Source organism: Phocoena sinus, chromosome 16 (genome assembly GCF_008692025.1).
Source record: "Phocoena sinus isolate mPhoSin1 chromosome 16, mPhoSin1.pri, whole genome shotgun sequence".
NCBI classification, from domain to species: Eukaryota; Metazoa; Chordata; class Mammalia; order Artiodactyla; family Phocoenidae; genus Phocoena; species Phocoena sinus.
In genome coordinates, this window is record NC_045778.1 from 74,358,674 (window position 1) to 74,384,945 (window position 26,272).

At 47.3% G+C, this 26,272-nt stretch overlaps 1 protein-coding gene across 1 annotated transcript in view; it reads left to right on the forward strand.

Annotated features, from left to right (window-relative positions):
* The first annotated feature begins 20,776 nt into the window (after positions 1-20,776).
* Positions 20,777-26,272, forward strand: part of PLPP4 (phospholipid phosphatase 4) — a 127,605-nt gene continuing 122,109 nt past the window's right edge. The window contains 1 exon segment of the mRNA XM_032608590.1: positions 20,777-20,891. Within this exon segment, the coding sequence (XP_032464481.1) occupies positions 20,836-20,891 (56 nt within the window). The 5' untranslated portion in view covers positions 20,777-20,835.

Here is a 26,272-nt window from a genome sequence, read left to right on the forward strand (position 1 = left end):
ACGGCCATCACTTGTGATAAGGACCTTGTCACCTGGAGGGCACTGGAACCTCAAGTCTCAAGCCCTCCTGCGTAGAGGGGACCTTTTCACAAGGCTGTTGACACTGGCACCAAAGAAGAAGGCTTCAAGAGCAGTCTGAGTCATTAAAGCTGAACCATCCCCTGAAGAGGCATATGCTGGTTTGCCTCTATCTTGGACCCCTCGCCAGCTGTTTTCATTCTGGACTCGCTGATCTTCACCATCTCTGTCGACCTGGCACGGGGCGGATCTGTACAAGTCGAACTCGGCAGCTCTTGTGGACGGCGTGGATTTGGGAGGAAAAGGAAGGGCATCCTGTGTTGTGTGCGTCTTGGTGGCAGAGAAGATTCTGCCAGAGATTCTAGAAGCTGAACGAGGGTTTGTCCCTGGTGCAGACTCAGCCACTCTGATGCCCTACCTGAGAGTATGATACACCGATGGAGGGACACTGGGAAGTGACTCAGAGCCAACAGGGTGCAGCTGAGGGTCCAGGGATAGAGTCCTAATCGGTTGTCTTTGGTGTGTGGGCACCGTGTATTCCTTGCTGCTTGGATCTCATTTGTTCACGCTTATTTTTGTTTTTTGAGTCTGGTTCTTTGTCTTTTCTGTCGATGTTATAAAATCCATTCAAAGAATTGCTGCTAAGAACTTTGGTTTCCTCTTCTTTACCGAAACCCTTGATTGATGTAGCTACTGAGAGAGCAGCTCATCTTCTTCACTCTCAATTCTTTTGTTTTCATCTGAGACTGTTTTCTTTTTTCTGCGCGTGCTGTGGGCCCAGGTTCCACAGACTTTCTTCATCTCACGCAAATCATTTCCTGAAGCTAAAACCACTTTCCCAGCACTTAGTGAACCTGCCAGCCAGCACCACTCCCGGCTCTCCCTGGATGGCTGTTGCTCCCTCTTCCTGGAAACTCAGTGCTTGGGACGGTGGATTTTCTGGTCAGTCCCTGGGTTCAGCTCCAGCTTCTGCTGTTTACTGCTGTGTGACTTCGGTTCCAATTCTTAATTTCTTGCTGTCTCAAATTCCTCATCTGCAAAATGGGCATAGTAATGGTCTATAGCTTGTACAGTTGTAATAAGAATTAAACTCAGGGCTTCCCTGGTGGCGCAGTGGTTGAGAGTCCGCCTGCCGATGCAGGGGACACGGGTTCGTGCGCCGGTCTGGGACGATCCCACATGCCGCGGAGCGGCTGGGCCCGTGAGCCATGGCCGCTGAGCCTGCGCGTCCGGAGCCTGTGCTCCGCGACAGGAGAGGCCACAGCAGTGAGGGGCCCGCGTACTGAAAAAACAAACAAATAAACAAAAAAGAATTAAATTCACGAAGATATGTAAAGTGCCTGGGCCAGTGCTTGGTACACGGTGAGTGCTCAGTCGATCCCAGTAGCTCTTGTTATTATTGCCTTTGTCTGTTTGTTAGGAGGCTTCACTGACGGGGTGGATGTAACGTGTTCAGCGTAGTTCCTGGCACATCGTAGGTGCTCAGCTGTCGTTATTATTATTGTCCTTCATCTGATGGATTATTTCTCATCCTTCAGCTGTGGGTCAACTCACCTCTGACCTAACTTGCTGACCTTATCTGCTGTTGGTCAGCAAATGTCCTGACCTTCCTAGCTGTTGGTTGAACTTAGCCCAAAAGGAGCAAGTGGGAAGAATGAAGAGATGTAAGTTAGGGTTAGCAATTCAGATATGATAGCAAAAGCCTGCAGATCAACATGGGCTCCCCTTGGATGGTGGCACTTCCCTTGGGATGGGCCCGTGATTCCAGTTTAATGGGAAAAATCAATTCACAGGTACTTGTGGAGGTGTTGTTGTAGGATCAGACCCCCGTCCTTGGTGAGCACCACTGGTTTTCTGGGGTTTGTATTTGTTTCTCTGATATCTTCATGTTGATCTTCCTTCCCCACCTCCTTCTCTCTCCTTGGGATTTAGTACAGTTTTGGTTGGAAAATTGCTGCCTGTGTGGGAGGGTTTGAGGGAAAGGTTTGTGTCCAGGGACAGGAGAGTAGCACATTTTAAAGGCAGGCCATGGTGGCTGCAGGAAGACAGAGGTGAGGGGCCTCGGAGGAGTGGGGGAGGGGAAGAACTGGGCTCTGCCCAGGATGGTCCCACCTTCCTCTTCATCCCCATCCCCGTCCACCCTGTTCCTCTCGCAGCCCATGGCCCTCCCCACCCACTGTTTTCAAATACTTCCTTGGTAGGAGAAGAGTCTGGCTAGAACTGTCTATTGAAAGGACCATCTCTGCATTCTAGGGATCTTCAAAGTCAGGGATGCTGATGCTTTAGGCTAATATCAGGCCAGTGGGCAGAAGAGTTCGGCCAGGCAGGCACATATTTTGAACAAGATGGAATCTGTCTACAACCTTTGCCTGGATGCTCTCTGAGAATTCTCACCCATAGCACGATCCTTCTCCTTTGAAAATATTCCTTAACAAATGCTATTGCACCCATAAAGATGCTAACAGTAATAATACCAACACAAGCATATCTTGAGCATTTGTCATATTCTATGTGCTGTCAGCATTCTGGTTGCATTTTTTCCCAGGTAACATCCTATATATCGTCTCATTATTCGGATTTGCAGAAAAGGGAACTGAGATTTACAGAGGTTACATGACTTGCCTAAAACCACATAGGCAGTGAAATGTAGAGCCAGTATTTAATATCAGATAAGCTCTTAGAAACCTAACTTGTGGTAAGAAATTGACATGAATTTTTTATTAAAGTATGCATGATATTCGGTAATTATTTTTCTAGACCAGTTTTCTCAAATTGGGAGGACTAGTTAAAACACAGAGCATTGGGCTCTATTCCACAGTTTTTGATTCAGTAGATCTGGGGTGGGCCAGAGAATCTGTACTTCTAACAAGTTCTCAGGTGATACTGTTCCTGCTGGCTCAGAGACCACGTGTTGAGAACCACTGTCCTAGACCAACTGATGGCTGTGCATTGACTGGAAATGTTCAACTATAAAAGCATTGTCAGTTTAGACTCAACTTGCAGAGATTCTGATCATGTGACTAGGGCGAAGATGTCAGTTTGCACAAAAAAGATAAGGTCTTGTCAGTGAATCCACAGCATGCATAGTTATGAAGAAGAGGTTTAAACTATAAGAAAAGAAACTGCTCTCTGGCATTCACAGGTGGGCTAAGTACAAACCAATGATTTATCAGCAGGTTGTTTCCCTAAAAGGTGCCATAAATCGTGCCCTTGGTGGCGTTAAATAGCGCTGACCCACAAAACGAGAAAGCCCCTTGTTTTACAGTCCTCTTTCTGTTCCAGTGATGTCAACGAGAGAGCTTTAGTTTTGTGCTCTTTCCTTTAACACCTCTCAAAAATGCTCTTTCATTTCCTCTTTCAACAAAGCCTCAAGACAGGGAACAGTAACCAGAACTTAACACACTGTTTGTTTTTACTGAAGTGCTTTATTTTATTTTTAACTCATACATACCTTATTTAAACAGCTTGGCGCAGATTGTGAAGACAGACTGCCTTGGCTGTAACCGGTTCCACCAGTTACCAACTGTGGGCAAATTTCTGAACCTCTCTGTGCTTCAGTTGCCCCAGTTTTTAACAAGGGTAAATAGTCTCTGCTTCAGTGTTTTTATAAGAATTGAATGAGTTAATATTTATAAAGCACTTAGAAGATTGTCTGGAACATCGAAAGTGCTATATAAGTACTTGTAAATATATACGTGAGTAAATAACTCACAGAGGTATGAAAACTATTGTCTTAAAGCAACTAGAGGGCAGAGAGGGTGTGCTAGGAACTGGGTGCTGCCATGCCCCTCTCAGCCCGTGCCAGGCATCGCAAATGCAAGGTAGCCTCAGCAATAGTTGAGACTTAATACTTAAGCCAAAGATCCTTTTGCTCACCCTGGTCCAGCCACTCCAGCAGGCCCAGAAGGGGGCTCAGGTTGAATGAAGTGTGGCCTGGCAGCAGCTCTGGTCAGGGCAATGCCCACAGTGGTGAGACCAGTCAGGGAGGCTGAAGGAGGGCAGTTGAGGCTCCTGCCCAGACTGGCCATTACTTTTTTGTCCTCATTAACTAAGGGTCCTGAGGGAGCAGTGGTCCACTGTCCACTCAACACCAACCAATGGGAGTGTCTCAGGATACTGGAAGTGGAGGTGTTGGGGCTATGAGGCACATGGGATGGGCGCCCAGGTCAGGGGGTACTGTGGAGCCAGACAGGCCCTGGGTCCACATGTCTGCTCCTCATTAGCCAGCCTTTTGACATGCAGCCCTCCTGGCCAAAACCCAGCTGTGTCTTGTCCACCATCTTGCTTTAGTCCAGGCTTCCCTTAGTTACCAGGGACCTTGTTTAATGAAAAGTGGATCCAGAGCCAGTGTTCCCAGAGAGTCTCATTCAGTAGGGCATCTGCATCTTTAATCAGCACATTTGTGATTCTGATCCTTCCGGAAATCCTGCTTCGTCTCTCTCTTTTTTTTTTTTTTTGGCCGCACCCTGTGGCGTTCGGGATCTTAGTTCCCCGACCAGGGATCGAACCCGGACCCTCGGCAGTGAAAGAACGGAGTCCTAACCACTGGACTGCTAGGGAATTCCCTTCTGTCTCCTTTTAAAGGGGGATGTTCCTTTGTCTTTATTGTTTTAGAATTTTCTGTGTAATTTTTTTGCTGGCACCACGTCCCTTTTGAAAGGAAGAAAGTGAAAAAACGCTGCCAGATAGATATGAGTGATGGCATTAAAATGAAGGATGAATTTATAAAGTGCAGAGAGCTTTGAAAACATTAAGTTACTTTCTCCATTTGACCTTTTCATTCCTTGCATATTATGAAAAATTAGATAAATTGCTCTTAAGTTATTAAGCAGAAAGTTCTGGGTGCCTAAAATCTTTAGCCAAAAAAAAAAAAAAAAAAGAAAAAATCAGAGCTTTTATGCTTTTATTATCCTATATTAAAAAGTTTAACCCAATATGAGTTTCTGTGCCAAAGTATTGAAGTAGGAAGCCTGGAGTGTTAGGATATTACAACCCAGTTTTTTGTTTGTTTGTTTACATCCAGTGGAAAGTGTACTCCATGGCACTTGCAATTTAGAAAAAGTCAGGTGCCAAAAAAGAACACATTGTTAGGCACAGAAAAGAGGAATTGAAAACACAGATGAGAATGGAAATGAGGACAAAATGGTAAACAGTATTAGGTTTCAGAGATGCTGTGAATCATTGCTGTGCATGGTTCTTTCGTTGATGGAAAGACACCAAGATGGGAAATTCTTCCAGCGGGGGATTTTTTTTTTCACTGTGGTAAAGTAGGTATAACATAAAATTTACCATTTAAACCATTTTTAAGTGTACAGTTTTGTGACAGTCAGTGCATTCTCATTGTTATATAACCATCACCAACATCCATCTCCAGAATGTTTTCATCCTCCCAAACCAAAACTCCATACCCATCAAACCCTAATGTTTGATTTCTCTCCCCACCCCGAGACAATGCTACTCTCCTCCCCATGAATTTGACGACTCCTGGTACCTCGTATTGTAAGTGGAATCATATACTTGTCTTCTTGTTTTGGCTTTTTCCACTTAGCATAATGTCCTCAAGATTCATCCATGTTGTAGCAAGTGTCAGCCTTTCTTTCTTTCTTAAGGCTGAATAATATTCCATTTTATGTATAATCACACTTGGTTTATCCATTCATCTGTCTGTGGACACTTGAGTTGTTTCCATCTTTTGGCTATTGTCAATAATGCTGATACAAACATTGGTGTACAAGTCCTCCAGCAGGGGATTTTAATGATAAAAAGCAGTGACCCTTTCCCACCTCCCCCTGGCAAGTCTGGTCTGGTATTCCAGAACTGGCAAGGCTGCAGCTGCTTGAGTGACACTCAGCTTGAGGTACACTGAGTGAATGGCTGAAATCCCGGCGTCACTGGCTAAGCTCTTCCTAATTTCTCAGGAGGCTGAGTTTGCTCATGCAGTCTGTCATTTAGAAGTTCTCACATTTTTCCCCACAAGGAGAATGTGGGGAATGGTCGTCAGCCTATTCCCTTTGAAGGCAGTTTTCAAAGTCCTTGACCTCTTGGGAGCAGTGGTGGGTGGTCACAGGAGAGCACCTGCTTTAAAGGATGCCGCTTTCTTGGTTCTGGCCCCTTCAGGGTGCCTCTGCCTCACTCCTCCCTTTAAAACCGGCTGGCAGAAGCGCTCCCCTGCGGCACTGCCCGGGAGGTCGGGCTGTTTTCAAATTCAGTTTTTGAAAAGGGCTTTGAGGATAAAAGGGGGTGCCTCCTCTTCATGCTGCTCCCTCCTTAATTTAATCTGGTCTTGCAGGCTCTCCCTAAAACCAGCCTTCCGTCCCCACCCCGCCGCGATGGTGGGAGCTGTCAGCTAAGATGCTGCTGCACCTGTCCTGGCAGCCCTCCTGCTCCTGGAGTGTGGCCTCGATTACACCCCAGAGGCTGCACAACCTTCCTCCCAAAATGATCCCCTTGGCCCTTCGGCCACTTCTCTCCGTCTTTTCCAGACTCATCTCACTGGCTTAGAACTTTTGCAATGGGGAACCCAGCTCTGCCAGGACACAGATAATCCAGATCATTGAAATAGACTCTTTGAAGCACAAACCTGGACAACGCTCATGATTCTTATTGGAAGTCTTTCAGAAACCACATAGCATCCTTAGGTCCTGTTTTTTTTTTTAACATCTTTATTGGAGTATGATTGCTTTACAATGTTGTGTTAGTTTTTGCTGTATAACAAAGTGAATCAGCTATATGCATGTGTGTATCCCCATATCCCCTTCCTCTTGCGTCTCCCTCCCACTTCTCCCTATCCCACCCCTCTAGGTGGTCTCAAAGGAGCTGATTTCCCTGTGCTATGCAGCTGCTTCCCACTAGCTATTTTACATTTGGTAGTGTATATATGTCAGTGCTACTCTCTCACTTTGTCCCAACTTACCCTCCCTCCCCCGTCCTCAAGTCCGTGCTCTACATCTACGTCTTTATTCCTGTCCTGCCCCTAGGTTCATCAGAACCTTTTTTTTTTTTTTTTTAGATTCCATATACATGTGTTAGCATACGGTATTTGTTTTTCTCTTTCTGACTTACTTCACTCTGTAGGACAGACTCTAGGTCGATCCACCTCACTACAAATAACTCAATTTCGTTTCTTTTTATGGCTGGGTAATAATATTCGATTGTATATATGTGCCACATCTTCTTTATCCATTCATCTGTAGATGGACACTTAGGTTGCTTCCATGTCCTGGCTATTGTAAATAGAGCTGCAGTGAACATTGTGGTACATGACTCTTTTTGAATTATGGTTTCCTCAGGGTATAGTCCCAGTAGTGGGATTACTGGGTCATATGGCAGTTCTATTTTTAGTTTTTTAAGGAACCTCCATACTGTTCTCCATAGTGGCTGTATCAATTTACATTCCCACCAACAGTGCAAGAGGGTTCCCTTTTCTCCACACCCTCTCCAGCATTCATTGTTTGTAGATTTTTTGATGATGGCCATTCTGACCGGTGTGAGGTGATACCTCACTGTAGTTTTGATTTGCATTTCTCTAATGATTAGTGATGTTGAGCATCCTTTCATGTGTTTGCTGGCAATCTGTATATCTTCTTTGGAGAAATGTCTATTTAGGTCTTCTGCCCATTATTGGATTGGGTTGTTTGTTTTTTTGATATTGCGTTGCATGAGCTGCTTGTGTATTTTGGAGATTAATCCTTTGTCAGTTGCTTTGTTTGCAAATATTTTCTCCCATTCTGAGGGTTGTCTTTTCTTATTTACAGTTTCCTTTGCTGTGCAAAAGCTTTGAAGTTTCATTAGGTCCCATTTGTTTATTTTTGTTTTTATTTCCATTTCTCTAGGAGGTAGGTCAAAAAGGATCTTGCTGTGATTTATGTCATAGAGTGCTCTGCCTGTGTTTTCCTCTAAGAGTTTTATAGTGTCTGGCCTTACGTTTAGGTCTTTAATCCATTTTGAGTTTATTTTGTGTATGGTTTTAGGGATTGTTCTAATTTCATTCTTTTACATGTAGATGTCCAGTTTTCCCAGCACCACTTATTGAAGAGTCTGTCTTTTCTCCATTGTATATTCTTGCCTCCTTTATCAAAGATAAGGTGACCATATGTGCATGGGTTTATCTCTGGGCTTTCTATCCTGTTCCATTGATCCATATTTCTGTTTTTGTGCCAGTACCATACTGTCTTGATTACTGTAGCTTTGTAGTATAGTCTGAAGTCAGGGAGCCTGATTCCTCCAGATCCATTTTTCTTTCTCAAGATTGCTTTGGCTATTCAGGGTCTTTTGTGTTTCCATACAAATTGTGAAATTTTTTGCTCTAGTTCTGTGAAAAATGCCAGTGGTAGTGTGATACGGATTGCATTGAATCTGCAGATTGCTTTGGGTAGTATAGTCATTTTCACAATGTTGATTCTTCCAACCCGAGAACATGGTATATCTCTCCATCTGTTTGTATCATCTTTAATTTCTTTCATGAGTGTCTTATAGTTTTCTGCATACAGGTCTTTCATCTCCTTAGGTAGGTTTATTCCTAGGTATTTTATTCTTTTTGTTGCAGTGGTAAATGGGAGTGTTTCCTTAATTTCTCTTTCAGATTTTTCATCATTAGTGTATAGGAATGCAAGAGATTTCTGTGCATTAATTTTGTGTCCTGCTACTCTACCAAATTCTTTGATTAGCTCTAGTAGTTTTCTGGTGGCATCTTTAGGATTCTCTATGTATAGTATCATGTCATCTGCAAACAGTGACAGCTTTACTCCTTCTTTTCTGATTTGGATTCCTTTTATTTCTTTTTCTTCTCTGATTGCTGTGGCTAAAACTTCCAAAACTATGTTGAATAATAGTGGTAAGAGTGGGCAACCTTTTCTTTTTCCTGATCTTAGAGGAAATGCTTTCAGTTTTTTACCATTGAGAATGATGTTGGCTGTGGGTTTGTCATATAAGGCCTTCATTATGTTGAGGTAGATTCCCTCTGTGCCTAGTTTCTGGAGAGTTTTTATCATAAATGGGTGTTGAATTTTGTTGAAAGCTTTTTCTGCATCTATTGAGATGATCATATGGTTTTTATCCTTCAATTTATTAATATTGTTAATAGTGATTAAAGGGATATCTGGCTGCCCTGCCTTGTGGGACCACTGAGACTTTGTCCTATTATTAACCTTGCGCTTCAACTCACCAGGACAAAACCAAAGAAACTCTTCTGGGTTGTTGGCATCTCTATTTTGCTTTCTCTCTGTGTAGATTAAGGATGTTGTTGTCGTCTAGATCTACTGATGATGAACTTAAAAGGGAGGGAGGGCTGTTACCTTACTACTTGGACAAAGATTGGGAAGAGGGGAGATATGGCATCCATTCTCATTAGCACCCTTGGCGTGGAGAAGGGGAAAACATCTTGTGAATATCACTTAACCACTCAAGTGTCAGAACATCTTCTGTCCTGGAAGGTTATAAAACAGACCTGTGAACTGAATAAGGAGGTGAGCTTCAGGTAAAGTGGGAAGGGGCCAGCTTTGTCCTGGTGATATCGCTCTCTCCTACTGTCCCTTGCTGACAATTCCTGGTCATGCACGTGGATCGCTAGAGGCTAAGGAGAGAGGGAGAATCATTCTGGAATGGGATTTTATTCTACGGCTGATGGATGGACAGAATGGCCACTCTCAACTATCCTTGCTAGTGCTGGTGCCATTGACTGTAACCCTTAGTCATTGGCTTTTTGCTTCATGGGAGTTGATGCTGCTCACTAAACTTCTGTAGCCCCTGTACCTCTTTGTCCCCCACATATCCCTCAACAGTGCTGGGCACATGGTAGATATTTGGCAAACACTCTGTGATTGATATAAGAGATTTTAATGATTCAGTTAGGTCTCGATGACAGAAAAAAATCCTAATCAAACTGTCTTAACCAAAACCAGGAATGCTGTGGCTTAGAGAACTGGAAAGTCCAAGTATTAGTAGCTTTAGGCCTAACTTCCCCCAGGGCCTCTTACAGTGTCAGTGGGGCCTGATCTCTCTAAATCTTACCCCTTTTCTCCTCCATACTAGCGTAATTCTCAGGATCTTTGTGGTGAAAGGGGCCAGCTCCAGTCCCACCTCCTCCAAGGTCTAAGTTGAAGCAAGAAGAGAAGTGCCTTTCTCAGCAGTGGGAGGAGATGTTGCATTGTATCTCATTGGTTCTAACTAGGTCATGTGTCCATCCCTGACCAATCACTGTGGCCGAAAGAATGTGTACTCTGATTGGCCAGGCCTGAGTCAAATGCACATCTTTGAGGCCAGGGTGAGGTCAGCTTTACCGGAAGCACAAGATACGAGGGTGGAGATGCTGATTGTCTTAATCACCTCCTATTCCCCTCTTTGGTGAGGGAGGGGTTCCTGACCTGGGATTATAGGGATGGCCAACATAGGACACATGACCCCTGGCACTGGATAGGTGAGGTAGACAGTGGTTTAGTAGTGACATGCACTCATAGTCCCAGGAAGGAGGACACTGCATGGCACACAGGGCTACATGAGGGTTGCACCCAGGAATAGCATGAACAATTGGAGTGACCCCCAGTTTCCATGGGAAGATGTGATTGGCCTCTCTGAATAATTTTGCAGGTTGGTAGGGAACTGAAACCTGGCACTTGGGATAAGCAGAAACTGTGCCTGGTTCCTGAGTGACAGGGTGGTCATTGTCTAGGGGCCTTATCCACAAGAGCAGAGCAGAGAGGGAAATTAGCAATTAGGCCGTTTGAAGCCCTCCTGGTTTCACCAGATGTCCAGACAGCATATAATATTGGATCTTAATTTTAGGCTCTTACACCACAGTTGTCCCCAGAAAAAAATGAAGGACTATTAGTGTAAGAAGGACTGATTGATGCTGGGTAGAAAGACGAGAGACATCCACTATCCCTGAGTCAAGAGACTTCCAGAAAGTGGTCATTGGCAGCCAGTCATCAAATGCCAGTTCTTTTGGACTGGTTTTCCTTATCTTGACCCGGTCTTGGGAATCTTGTATAAATGCCTCTAAGGTCTTAATGGAGAAGGTTAGGCAAGAAAGTGTGGATGGCACAGGACAAAGCCCTGAGGACACCTGTCCTGCGAAGGTGGGTCATGCCTTTTGGGAAGAGAGCCCTAGTTATAGAAGTTTCAAAATGTCAGCCTTCCGGGACACCCTGGATGGAATACACAGCTCCACCCCAGGCCACTTCACTCCTCTTTCCTCATGTTCAGGGGCCCTCAGCCTATCCAAATGTAGGTTGGGTACATCAGATGCCCAGGTGGACCTGATTCCAAGTCTGACCATGAGAGAAAATCTTTGTTATCCAATTGGAATCATTAAAAAAGAAGCTGTTTAATGCCTCTGGGGCACAGGGCTGGAGTTGCTGCTGATCACAGCTTACCAGGGTCCTAGGTGATTTGATCTGATAATTACTAAAGCAGAGGTTCTTGAATTTTTTTTCCTATGAAGCTTTCCGAGAATCAGATAAAAATTATGGACGCTCTTCTCAGAAAAATAAACACATATTCCAAACTTTACAAACAATATGGGGTCTTCATGTTATCCTTGAAATCCTATACATTATGATTAGAGAACTCCATGGCCTTGGGAGCCGTATTTGGAGAAGTTGGTGAGTAGCAAGTCAGGTAACGCAACCTTTATTCCCAGTTCCATCTCTGCAGAGGCTGTACATGTACAGGGTAATAGCTTTTGGAAATCCAGAAGCCTGTGCTGTTGGTCACTGGAAGTGCTGTTTGGGGCCCCTGTGCCAAGATGTGTGCATATCTGTCCACTGCTGCTCTATACACATTATCCCCTTGCAGTAGGATCTCCTTAAGCTCTTTGAGGAAGAACGAAGGACACAAAGGGTAGAAAGATTTCTTTAGAAGTTGGGCTCCAAGATGCAGTCTTAATATGTATATTAACTTGTGAAACTCATCAATGTCACTTGCACCATGATAGAAAAGACACGTGTTGTCCGCTTTAAGCTCAAGTGGCAAATGGACTTTCAGGCAGATGGACGTCACACAAACAGGCATAGCTGCTGGAGGTGGCTCTGCACCCAGCTCTTTCCTGAAATCCTAGTTTGGGCCAAGGAAGTGATGAGCAAAACCAAACCGTGTGATACCATACTTAGCAGCTTCTCTGAAAGCTTGAGTTTCGCTCATTTATTCATTTGTATGATAAATATCACTATTTACTGAGTACCTACTATGTGCCAAGTATTTTTCTAGGGCACATAGCAGTGAACATGGAAAAGATCCTGTCCTATTGGAGATTACCTTCTACTGAGATCTATATGGTGGGCATCTTATTGCATGGTGGGTATTTGAAATTTGCCTTCTCCATATCCATTCACCCTTCTTTGGCCATAGTAACGGACTTTAGCTCAAGGTTCTACCCGTTTTCCACTCTTGTTCCTCTTGGTTTAAGGGATGGGTTTGTGACCCAGAGTTATCGCAAGCATAGTCCCCAAGCATAGTCCCCCACCATCATGGACCCATGACCCAAGCTGGTCTAATCAGAGCAAATCTCAGGACTTTGGCAAGGACTATTGGAAAACAAATACACACACCCATATTTTTTTTCTTTGCTGAACTTGAACCTACGAGGCTGTAAGATGGAGCTGCCCAGCAAGGAGAGAACAGATCTGAGTATGAAGACAACAGGGAAGTAATATTGAGTGATGTGCAAAAGACAGCCTGAAGCCAGCATTCCCCTCTGGTCATCGTCCAGGTCAATTTGAGTTGGGTTTTCTATCAGTTGCTACTGGAGGAATCATAATTGATTCACCCTGCTGGCCTGGAAGATTTGGTGAAGTAGTTTCAGTTACAGGCATGTTCTGAGTTCCTGGTGTGTTTAAGGTTCTCTGAGGACATACATGCCAAACGACAGAGCAGGTGAAGGTGGGCCTTGTCACCCCTTCCTGCCTATCGTCAACCCCGCTGCTCACTCTCCAATATCCTGCCCCAGGCAGCCTTCCTGCCTTTGTCAGGCACCGGTCCTGTGTTCCATTCCTGCTCTCCCAGCATCCCATCAGTCCCCACTTGGATGGTGAGGGCCAGGGGCCTTGGCATGTTGGAAAGGACACGGAGCCTGTTACTGGAAGACTTGCCCTTTAGTTCGGCTCTACAACTGACCATCTGGGTGGTCTGGGTGAGCCACATAACCACAAGCTTTATCTTCTAAAAAAAGTGGTGGAGATAATAATAATAGTAATAAAAACTTTTCTTCCACGTGTGATCTTGTGGTGAGGATCAAAGGAGGTAATGCATGGGAGTGTGTGTTGTAAACAGCAAATTGACATATGAAAAAGCAGACCTTTCCGTTTGGGTCTCTGAAAGACAACCATGGCAGTTGTGCTGAGTGCCTCTGACCCCACTGCAGTCAGAATACTTGGACAAACTGAGGAGTTGGCATTGTTTGCTTGGGGGATCCCACAGAGAATTTTCTCCGCATCCCGTGACCTAATTTTTCCCTTTGTTTTCCCTCTTTTTAAAAAAAGTTAGGATATAACTTACACACAATTAAATACATAGATTTACAGTTGGATGAATACTAACAGATGTATGTACCCGCGGAACCAGCATCCCAGTTAAGCACAGAATACTTCTAATACCTCAGGAAGCCCCCTGTGCTACTTGCTTGTCGCCACCCAGAGGAAACCACCGTTTCCCTCTCTATCACCATAGCCCAGTCTGCCTGTTCTAGAGGCTCACATAAATAGAATCATATGGTATGTTCTCTTTTATGTCTGGTTTCTTTTTTTTTTTGGTACGCGGGCCTCCCACCGTTGTGGCCTCTCCCATTGCGGAGCACAGGCTCCGGACACGCAGGCTCAGTGGCCATGGCTGACGGGCCTAGCTGCTCCACAGCACGTGGGATCTTCCCGGACCGGGGCACGAACCTGTGTCCGCTGCATCGGCAGGCGGACTCTCAACCACTGCGCCACCAGGGAAGCCCCTATATCTGGTTTCTTTTGCTCAGAATATGTTTTTCAGATTTATTCATGTGTTTGCATGTATCAGTAGCTCATTCCTTTTTATCACTTAGTGGTATTTCATTGTATGAATATGCCACCATTTATCCACTTCCTGTTAATAAACATTTGGCCGGTTCCAATATTTGGTTCTCATGCATAAAGCTGTAATGAACATCGGTACAAGTCCCCTGGTGTTGGCTAGCACAGAGCAGGACCCCGAAGAGATAGGTGGATAAAATGAAAAGATTCGAGGGGACCAATACAAATTGTCAGTTTTTGACAAAGCTGTTAAGGTAATTCAACCTGAAAAGATAGTATTCTTAACAAGCAGTGCTGAGTAACCGGATATCCTTATGAAAAAAAGAACCTCAGCCCCTACTTTATACCACATGCAAAAATTAATTTGAGACATAACATAGACCTAAATGTAAAAGCTAACATTATAGAGCTTCTAGAAGAAAACATAGGGGAAAATCTTCACAGATGTGGAGCAGGCAAATGAACAACCATAAAAGAGGAAATTGATAAGTTGGACTTCATCAAAATTAAAAATGAGTGCCCTTCGAAAGGTACTGTAAAGAAAATGAAAAGTTAAGGCACAGGTAGGAGATATTTGTAATATGTATGTCTAAGAAAGGATTAGGGTTCAGAATGTATTAAAAACTCCTTCAAATCAATAATAAAAACCAAAATCCAATTTAAAAATAGGCAACAAACACGCAGAGATACTTCACAAAAGAAGATGAAAGAATGGCCAAAACTCACATGCAAAGATGCTCAACATCATTAGCCATCAGGGAAACACAAATCAACATAACAATCAGATTTCACCCAAGATGCAGCTAGGTGCCATTAAAAAGCACAGGACTGCGAATGAGGGAACTTGGGTTCTGGCCCGGCTCCTGGTCCTGCCCCTGACTCCCTGAGGGGGGTCTTGGCAAGGCCCTGGACCACCCACAAGCGAAGGAGCAGAACTGGCTGTGCACTAAGAACAAAGACTTCTTAATCTTTAATTTTTTTCCCTTGCACTAATATTCCAAGATTCTAATTTGTGACAGAGCATCTATGGCAATGAGAATCCTATTGATGGCTCCCTTACAAAGATTTCTTTTTGGACAAAGTAAAGGTAGTGTTACTCTGACTTTTCACATGATGAATTTGAAAATAAGAGACAAAATCCTGCTAAAAAAGAAAGTTTCTAACTTAAAGCTTTCTAAGAACTGAAGTAACGTTTTCCCCTGAAGACTTCATTAATTCATACATTTTCTCCTTTGATGGCCTAACAACTACTCTGAAGATATTAAAGGGTTAAATCACTTTCAGTGTGCTTTATCCCTTTCCAGGAAGTAGGAACATTACCTTTTTTTTTTTTTTTTTTTTTTGCGGTACGCGGGCCTCTCGCCGCTGTGGCCTCTCCCGTTGTGGAGCACAGGCTCCGGACGCGCAGGCTCAGCGGCCATGGCTCACGGGCCCAGCCGCTCCGCGGCATGCGGGATCTTCCCGGACCGGGGCACGAACCCGTGCCCCCTGCATCGGCAGGCGGGCTCTCAACCACTGCGCCACCAGGGAAGCCCGGAACATTACCTTTTATTCTGTGGAATTTGGCTTAATGCACTTCAGTGTTGGGTCTGCAGTGCTATATCCTCAGAGGTCTTATAAACATTACTACCAGAAGGTGAAAGAACTGAGAATATTTAACTTGGAAAACAGAACACCTCCTCTCTCTCTTCCTCTCTGTCTCTCCCTCCATTCTTATCTCTATCTCTCTTCCTTTCCAGTTGTAGAATAATGAAAGAGCCGTAACATAGAAGAATAGGCATCGAATGTATTCTGTGTGGTCCCCAAAGCACAATTTGGAGCCATGGATGTAGGCTACAGTCAAGTCTGTTTCTACTCAAACGTCAATGACAATAGGTCTCTCCAGAGATGGAATGAGCAGTGAGTGAGTTCCTCATCCCTTGAGGTGTTCAAGCAGACAGATATTTATTGAGACCCTTGTGGAAGATATTCATGAACCAAGTTGAACTTGATGACCTCTTCTGAAATTCCTCTTTTGACCCCTGGTGTTTTAGGCACATCATACCAGTGGTTCATACCAGGCAACCACAGTGGAAAGCCTGGATGTGTGGGTCTCCATAGGGAAGGAAGGATCACCATGCTGGCTACCTGTTTCCAGGCCACACTCTTAGAGCAGCTAGGTGGGTATCATTGAGATACAAAGTATAACTTTTGGAAATGACATCATAAGAAATGGTTGCAAATTTGTGTTTTCTGAAAGTGGCTTTGGTTTTTAGAAAGAGCCAAAAATCTGATCGATATGGGATCCTCATACTGGACAATACCATTTGGGAATTTAAAGAAAAAATCCAACAGCAGAGGCATGACTACGACGGGATGCAGGTGATTTTCTTGGCATGCCCATAAGCTCAATATGAAATATGAGAGATTTTCCCCAAGTGGCACTTTGAAAATGTGTGCAGCCACAGAGGCATTGAGGGAAGCTGCACCCATTCGAGTGTCTACATTCTGAAGTGATTTTTCAAAGATCAATCTCACATTTTACAGTTATGGTGCTCACTCTATCTTGGTAAGGGATTGGCGTGTTTATTTCTTATGATAGAACGTTTCTGAGACTGCTAGAGCCTCTGACCCGCGCTTCCTTCTCTAGAGAACTCATCACGTTCCATGGGAGTCTTCTGAAGACCCAGCAGGGGCTGCCAAGCTGGGCACCTGGCTGGATTGCTCTTTGTAACCTGCTTTTACTTCACTCGCTTGTCCACTCATGCCTGCGCTGCTGCGGCACCGTGGCACTTTGAGGGTCTCTACTCTCCGGCACACGTTCACAGCTGGACAGCTGCTGGAGCTGGCCACCCCACACCCATGGGAGTGGCCTCCCGCTTTGTGGGATTTGGGACACCGAGGATGGCATCTTTAGTCCCTTTCATGGGGACTGCCCTTCCAGAGGGACCTGACTTAAATAATAAATTCTCTGTGTGAGAGAGAGAGAGACGGACAGACACACCATGGAATGTCCTGATGCAGGTTTATGTAATGAACAAGGCTCGAGCTTTCCCTTGACAGCGGGCTTTGGTAAACAAGAAAGGGGATTAGTTGCCAAAAGGCGTGGAGATGGAAGGGACCGGGCAGCTGAAGAGGAGCCTCTGGGTGACATTGAAGCTTTGTTTAAAGGCAGTTCTGTGAGTCTGCATGACAAAGCAGAGGTAGGGCAGCCTTATGGTGGATAACTCCTCTACTGGTTAAAGACTGAGGGGCAGAACAAGAACTCAGGGAAGCACACTGGTTTTCTGCAATCTGCACGGTTGTGGCATGGAAGGGGGGGTATCCTGGCCTATGTTAGTTTGCTCTACCTCTAATGTTTTCCCTCCTCCAAAGCATCAGCCCTGTATTTGTGGGTCCACTTTCTCCCATTGTCAGCTCAGGGGCACTGGGTGAAGGTTCCACTCCCAGCTTAGGGATGAAGCATGTGACCCAGGCCTGAGACAATCAAGCCATCATGATACCCAGACCATGGTGATCGCTTCAGGGCTGGGCAGTGCCAGTGACATTCAGTGACACTTTTGTTGGGACTGCTGGCATCAAGGTAGAGGTCTTTCCCGTTAAATTTGATCCTGAGAGCATGGAAAGCTGGATTTCTGGCAATCATCTTGTAACTACCAGGAACCCGAGACTGAAGCCAATACAGTGCAGACAGAGCAGAGGTAGAAAGAATCAAGTCCTGGTGACATTGCTTAGATCCTGAATCCAGCTGTGCTTGAAGCTTGATCTTCCCCTGAACTTTCAAATTCTTCTTCTTCTTCTTTTTTTTTTTTTTTTTAATGAATTTGGGTTGAGCCATCTGTTCCTTGGCACCCCAGAAGTTCTGACGGTGTCAGTTCTGTGCAGCTAGCAGGCAGGGGGCGGGAGCAGGCGGAGCAGGACTAATGCATTGATATAAGTTACAGGACGGCGTTTTGTTGTGATTCCCTTTAAGGAAGAGATTTCAACAGAGCTGTCTGAAGAGGGTACAAGCTCCCTCAAGGGTGAATTCTTTATCAGTGGCAGGATTTCCAATACGTACAGGATGACCACGTTGTGGGGAGAGCACAGAATCGGTTCAAGCATCAGATAGGGAGTTGAACTGGGCAGCTCTTTAGATCTGTGTTTCAAAGTCACTTCTTCATGATGGCAGCAGTGAGGTCACATGCGCTTTCAAACTCCTTCTCTAGGCATCTCTAATACAAGCAAGAAATGATCAAGAAAATGTTGCACAAAGATTCTAATTCTGTGATCTTTTTTTTTTAAAGAATCAATTTTATTTATTTACTTTTGGTTGCATTGGGTCTTCGTTGCTGCACACGGACCTTCTCTAGTTGTGTCGACCAGGGGCTACTCTTCGCTGCAGTGCGTGGACCTCTCATTGTGGTGGCTTCTCTTGTTGTGGAGCATAGGCTCTAGGTGCACGGGCTTCAGTAGTTGTGGCATGCGGGCTCAGTATTTGTGGCTTGTGGGCTCTAGAGTGCAGGCTTAGCAGCCATGGCACACGGGCTTAGTTGCTCCACAGCATGTGGGATCCTCCCAGACCAGGGCTCGAACCCGTGTCCCCTGCATTGGCAGGTGGATTCCCAACCACTGTGCCACCAGGGAAGTCCCTAATTCTGTGATCTTGATAACAGTTCCTGGTGGGCAGGACCAACACAGTTAGGTCTCCACCATGAATTTAACCTTCAGCTCTGCCACGAGGTCAATCCACTCTGCTCTCCAAACCCCTTCCACCTTCTGCTCGCTTCACCTACTTGTGCTTTTGCCCTCACTTGGAATTTCCTTTGCCTTTTAAGAACCAACTCTCCTTGACAAGGCTTTGTGCTCTGGCCTCCCCAGACCAAAGGAATGACTCCAACCCTGATCTCTGAGTGATCCAGTTTTCTGAAGCACTCCTTTGGGACTGATTGGTACTGCTTTGCATAGTTCCTTAATGTTTCTTCATGGTTCCTTGTCTGCCTGTCTCCTTGAGGGCAGATTTGGATTATGAATCCTAACTCCCAACACATGGCTTTGCAGAGGCTGTGCTCAGTTGATGCTTATAGGTAAGTGATGTGTTAATATCATGGGCTCTTGTTAGTAATCTGGAATCTGGCCACCTGACAGTCTCGGATCTGGGTCATTAGAGTTCACTGAGTTACTATGGGCTCTCCTACACCACAACCCAGTCCAGTTGTGTCCAGGTAGTTGTAGGGCCCAAGGCACAGAGGAGACAGACCCACACCTCCTTCCTCCAAGTCCTTCCTACTCTATCCACATCTGACACCCCACGTGACTGATTTATATAGTCCATTCATTCATTCATTCATTCACCGAATACTTACCAAGCACAGTGTGCCAGGCATTGTGTATACAGTGACAAGCTAACTAGATACAGTTCCTGCCTCTGGGGCTCCCGGGATGGAGTCCCTTCCACACAGAGCCAGGATTGGTCCTCACCTGTCTGCCTTTCTTTCCTAGATCCTGAGATGTCTTGGCTCAGGAATCTTGGATCCATCATATGTCCCTTTGGAGGTAGGGTCTCTTTGCCCTTTGCTGATGCTTAAGGCCTCCTCCTAAGGTCTTCTTTCTTCCTACTCTCCCTCTTGTCCGAGGCTGGGCTATTCCTCATTCCCAGGAACCACATTCGAATCCATTTTCCCAGCTCACAAAACCCAGAAAGAGATCTGGGCTCCCCAGAGACAACCTAATGGTTATGGTTAATATGAGTTTTGCATCTTGAATGTCCATTTGGTTTAAATTAATAAAGACAAGTGCAAATTCTGAGGACTATACACAGTCCTGACAGGTGATGGGAAAGCAAAGCCTAACCCTCGCTGGGCTCTGGCTTGAGGTCCCGACCCTCAGGTCACCAGTGAGGATCTGGCCTTTGACTCTGGACCCTGAGGATGAGGCTTCTGGTCCTCCCTGCAGCCCCTGCTGCCTCGGGTGCTGATGACAGTGCTGTGTCAGCGATGAGCGACACTGACGGCTGGGGTAGGGACTGTGCCAGTCTCTTTTTTTCACATTTCACAGCGCGGTCCAAAGCTGCTGGGGGCTGCGCGGGAGGGGTCCCCTGGCCTGGCGCTGGTGGCATGGCGAGGAGTCAGGCTCGCCTTTGCTCAGTCTGTGCCAGGACGCTGGAGTGTGGCTGGCTCTTCCTGAGGGCAAAGCAAAGCCTGCGAGTAATCTCGGGGGGACTTCCTAGAAAAAAAGAAATGATTCCAGGTTAGAAAGATGTGGGTGGGAAGGGCAGAAAACGGATGGGAGGAAGCGCTGGCTGGCACGAACAGGAGAGAATTCCCAAAGCGCTCTTCTACTACCTGCCCACGTGCGTGCGTGTGCCAGGGAACGAGAGACCCGAGAGCGAGAGTCAGGGGCCGAGCGAGGAGACGGGCCGCAGGCCGATCCCAGGGAGCGCGCTGCCCGGGCGCCGAGCCCAGGGGCCGCCCACTGGCGGGGAGCGCGCAGGGGAGGCGGCGGCGGCGGCGGCGGCCGGGCTTCCCCGGGCTTCCCCTTGCCTGGCTGCGAGCGCACGGCGAGGGCTCAGGACGCGGAGGCGGTGACCGGCGCAGGGGAGCGGGAAGTCCCCGAGGCGTCCTCCACTCGGGGCCGGGAGCGTTGGGAGCGGCCAGCGCGGCGTCCCTGAGCCCCGGAGCCTCAGGCAGGAGGTTTGGGCTGAGCCCTCCCCGCTGCCCGCCCCTCCGGGCGCCCGCCCCCCGCCCCCGCCCGCGGCCTGGAGCGCGCCTCCCTCGCCGCCCCGGGTCTGAAGAGCCGGCGCCGGCCGAGCTGCGGGGGAGCCGCGGATAGCACCAGCCGCAGCCGCCGCGGGAGCTGCTCCGGCCTCACCATGCGAGAACTGGCCATCGAGATCGGGGTCCGAGCCCTGCTTTTCGGGGTCTTCGTGTAAGTAGTGGCGCGCCGCGGGCGGGGATGTCCGGACTCGGGGATCCACGGACCGAGCGTCTCGGCGCCCCAAGTTTGTTTGCGTCCCGCCGGGGCCAGGATTCGAGGGCCCCTTTCCGCGCTAGGGGTGTGTCCTAGGGGACCAAGAGAGACCCTCCCGGTCTCCCTCCTGGGACTCTGGGCGTGAAGGGACCCGCGTGCGCGAGGCTGGGACCTGTTCCCGTCACCCGCGTCGCGCCGGGGAGCGGCTCCGGCTGCCGCTCGGGTCCCCTCGCTTGCGCCTTTCACCGGCTCCGCACCACCTGCCGGGGGATTCTGGCTGCTTCCCTGGACGCAGACGCGACCCTCGTTGGTGTCCTCGGGAAGTTTCTCCTTGTGTGTGATCTTCCGAGCCCGACATTCGCAGCCTTCGCTCCTAGCCGCATCGCTCATTGCCCGCCGCGTGCGCGTCCCTGGCTTTGGCGCCGCGGGTCCGGGTGAGCGTTTTCCCTGGAGGCGTTTGCGGTAGTTCTCCCGCTGGAAAACTGTTGCTGCTGAGGCTCGGAAGTCCGGGGCCGCAGCCCTGGGGTGCGGGCTTCGTACGCCCGGAGATCTGTGCCGAGTCCGTATCCGCTTAGGGCAGCAGCGGAACGCCCGGTGGGGCCCCGAGCAGTGGGTGCCCGGAAAGAGCGGTCTCGGAGGGGGCGCTGGCGCAGGTTCTCTCAGAGACGTCTGAGCCCCGGTGCGCCCCGGGGACCCGCCGCCCGCCTCCCGGCCCCTGTCGCGTCGCTGCCTTTCAGATCCAAGCCCAGAACACCAGCTCAGACCCACTTCACAGCCTCCTGTCATCTCCTGTCATCTAGGCACCCACCATCTACACTTGTCCCTCCATTAGGGGGTCAGGTTCTCTGTCTTCCTGTGCCCATGGCTGTTTTCAGACACATTTTGCATATTTAAGTTGCATGAACTTTATGGATTTGACTTCTTTTTAAAGCCCACTGAGCTATTCCAAACAGGAGGCCCCTCTCTGGATTTCTGCCCCGGATATGGAGTCATTGGTGGCAGGTGGGAGACTGTGAGATGACTTCTATTCCGTGCAGCCCAGGGTATACACATACAAAGAAATGCCCTTTCTTGCATGTTTTTCTTTATGAGGGGCGAGATTCATCTAGAGTGTTTATTCACACCGCCAGAACAAGCCGTGAGCTCCTCCAGATGCAGAAAAGACCCCTCTCCTAGCTTCTGACTAAACACTAGTGTTACTCAGTGGGAAGAAGGAAAGAGAACTTCGGATGTGTCCTGATGCACTTGGGAAAACAGAAAACACTTTTCCCTCCTCTTAATCTATTTTTCTACCTTTGGAATATACATTAAAACTAGTACTTGCCTTGTGGTCAGTTGGGGACAATTTCCAGCTGGCAGATAGGCTAAGCCCCGTTAAATTACTGTGTGATAGAAATGATAAAATAGTGCTCAGTGCACAGTAGAATTTACCATTTGTTGGGGGGACGTTTGTGTGAGTAACACTGAAATAAAGTACGCAGCCTCTTTTGATTGCCACTGGGAATTGTCAGATAAAAAAAGGGTCCAATAATATGTAAATATTTGTATTATTTTCAGATATCCCTTCAAACGCCCCCCCAGACATTCTCGAGATGTTTACAAATATATAATGAATGGTCTATGCAGTGGATTTGGGAATTTTTGATAATTGTTATTTTATGTGCTTCTTGCTTCCTCTAAGGATGTTCTGTAAAAACCAGGTAGTTCATATTCTTTTCTCCAAACTTCCCCTTTGTATGAATTACTTACTGGGGGATCTGCTATCACCCAAAGGGATACTCTTGGGCGCTGATGGCATTTTTGGATGATCCCCTGGTTTCATATCAAATTGGAAATATTAACAGTGAGTCCAACTGTGGCTCTTTTACCTGCAAAGACCAGCTTTGGTATCTGTGCAAGACTCCCTGGGAACCTTGGAAGCTCAGATGCTGTTATCATCAGGCAGATAACGACTTCTGGAAGAACCGGTTTGGAGCACACAGATACAGATGACCCTTTGTTTTCTCAGATAAGCTTCTGGCGAGATGACAGAGGCTGACTTTCGAGGGGAGTTTTATTCTTCCTTTTGCCGGCGCTGGTCTGATGGCAAGCTTCAGTGGCTTGAACTCCCCTCTGCTTATGAAGGTGGTGGTCTCAGTAGCAGGGCTTCACTCCAGTAGGCTTAGAAAGTCCCTCCGGGCAAGCCGAATCCAGTTGCTCTGCTGTGGGGTCCAGCTTAGCTGATACTATCTGGTTCTGCTTGGTATAGCTACTTTATTTCTCAGGATAAGAGAATAATCTTTGGGGGGGGGGGGAATACCTTACGTCTTTGCAAACTTGTGCCTCTGGGGGAACATCATCTGTGGATACACTTGTTCTCTGATCAGATTTGCTCTGCATAAGAGTAGACTCCCTCCACCCAGTGCCCACGTGCTCCCAGAGATTTGAGGTTAGTGCTAATGCAATGCGTTTTTGGTTCCATAGGTAGTAGGGATATCTGCTTTCCCTTGTTCTCTTAAGGAACTGGTTCTCTGTCTGTAGATGAGGCTTAGTGCTGAGGTTTGATGATTCAGGATTCCAAGAGGAGGCTTTCCATGGGACACTCTCCATAGAGCACCCGAAAAGTACTTGGTCCTGGCTGAGAAGCTCAAACCACTGAGAAGAAAATCAGTAACGAGTAACGAAAATTAGGGCTGGCACATAAAGTTTAACCTAAAAGGAAATAAATTGGTTTGAGGAATCAATGTTTAGGATAAATCAAATTATGATGTGTAGCTTTGAGGCTGAATTTAGTGCTGGGAGGCTTGTGGGCCTAGAGGTCCAGTGCTGGCTTTAGCAGGTCCAAAAAAAACACTCAGAGAACCCCTGCTGGCGTCTTGGGTGGCAGCAGGACGGAATGAGCCCGTGGGTGCACCTTCTCTCTGCCTTTCCCGCAGTCCCTAAGTAAGAGCAAAGGGGCCTCTAGGCAGGACCTGTGGTCTTCAATCTCTCCCTCTGTGCCTCCATCCCTCCCTCCTTCTCTCTCTCCCTCTCTGTGGTTCCTGGAGGCTCCCTGTCTGGCATGTCCTTCCAGGAGCTGGGGGTCTGCTTAGGATGCCAGGCTGCTCAGGGAACAGTGTTGCCTCACCTCAGATCCACCTAGCATCCTTCTTTGAGCTCTTCTTATGCAGGAGGCGTGTGCAGGTGCCAGGGATGGTTGGAGACTGAAGGCCGGGTGCCTCCAAGGAGCTCGAAGCCTGGCAGAGCAAGCACACCAGGCACCACTATTTGTTATCCCGCTGCCTCCCCATCCAGTCGGCAGATGCATATTTGGCCTCTTCTAGGTGCCTGCAGTTGTAGTAATTTTCTTTCTCTATCATTAGTAAACTTCAGTATGTATAATTCCAAACAGGCACAAGGAAACTTGGCACTTTAGCCGGTTCAGGTGACTTGCTCCAGGGCCTTGGCTGTCAGGAGGATGTTTGGAATATCGGCAGTAGCTAGCAGATCTTTCTTCATTACCCCTAAGAGTCCAGTTTAAGACTCTAGGTGGGGGATGGTTATGGTAGGTGGAGCAGAGTGTTCAGTTTTACTTGGAGGAATTAATTAGTCCTAGGAGGAATGACAAGGAGAGACAGTTGCCAGGGAAGGTTGCTTAGAGCTGACCTCTCTCACCTGAGTGTTGAGCAGTGCATGGTAGGTGCAGAGCGCCTGGGCCCAAAGACATTCCTGCAGACAGAGTGTCCTGGAGCAGAAGCCTGGAGGCACATTTTGGGTGGGATCGGGTCACCACGTGTGGCTTTAGCACAACATGTGGGTGGTAAGAGGGGCAGGAAGTGATCCTGGGACAAGAACGTGGATGGTCTCAGTGCCCTGTCAGGAAGCGTGGACGTTCCCTTGTAGGCACTCACTGGGGAGCCCTGGGAAGTTTGAAACAAAAAAGCACCGTGATCAGATACATGCCTAGTGCGGGGTAACGGCAGTTCCCTTGGGCACCTAGGCCCTGTTTCCTTCTGGGAGTGACCGTGCACAGCTCTGCCGCCGCCGCTGGGCCCCTCTGTGCTCTCCAGGAGCCCATGGTTTATTCCGCCTTCTGTGCGGGTTACACGTCTGGAGTCTGCATGTCTGTCTTCTTTGCTTTCCGCATTCTCCCACCTGGGCCTTGGGTGGTCGGCACCTCGGGAGAGCTCCCCAGAGGGCACTCAGTTTCCGCTGATTGTGTTTATAGGCCTCTGAGTGTTTTGCATCTATCCAGAGCAAGGCTTCCTGAAGGGCAGTCTGCTGACCACCTGCACCTGGATTACCTGGGGCTCAGTTCAGACTTACCTGGATCAACCTATGGAGTGGAGCCCCGGGAATCTGCATTTTCAACAGGTGAGCCTTCTCTCCACCACGTTTGGGGACTGCGGATGTGCAGTTTACAGTAGCTTGAGACCCTCTTGTGGTCAAGTGTTGCCTCTAGTCCTTTTCTCCTTTCTGGCTACATGGAAGACCAACGCTCCCAAACCCCTGCCTTTAGGTGGGACCATAGGGAACATGGGAAGAGTGACAGGTGTCACCTCCAGGTTGAGGCAACATCATTCCCGTTTAGTGGCCTGTCATTGTCCTTCTCTGTTGATGGCGAGCGTGGAGCTCTGTCTTGAGATGGCAGAGCTGCCAGATGCCAACAGCAGGACAGCTGCTATTGGAGGTGAGCTCTGTGGAACAGAAGGAAACTTTTGCATTTGGGGACTGATTAGCTCCAGTAGCAAACGTCTGTTCTGTTGTATCTAACTAATACACCTGTAATAATTTTGCTCCCTCTCTAGAGAGAGTTGTTTGAGGCAAAGTGTAAGTGTTAGACCTTGGGCTTTGGAGCTGGAAGGTCTGGGTTTGGATTTTGGTTCTGCCACTAAGTAGCAAGTTTCCTAAAGTCTCTGAACCTCAGTGTTTTCATGGGGTAAGTGGGAATAGTTCCTGCTTCATTGGGTTAATAAGGTGCTGTGAGTGCCTGCAGTACATACACCAACAATTAGGTGTCTTCTTCCCACTCTTGTGAATTCCTGTTACTTATATGTAGTGTCTGAGGATGGCAGTGTAGCGTAGTGGTCACAGTCATGGCCTCTGGCACTGGGTTACCGGGGCTTGAATCCTGGTTTTGCCACTTAGCTGTGTGAGCCTTTTAGCAAAGTATTTATCCTGCTTCAGTCTGTGCTTCTCCATCTGTTCGACAGGAGTATCAACTGCATCCATGGATGTAAGCCTTGCAAGTATTAAACGAGAGAGTCTCAACAAATGGTAATGTGATTATTATTATCCTTTTATTAAGATGAAGCCATAATATACACTAAAAAGAAATGCCATAGGTAGCTAATGATACTCTTATTACAAATGATTTACTA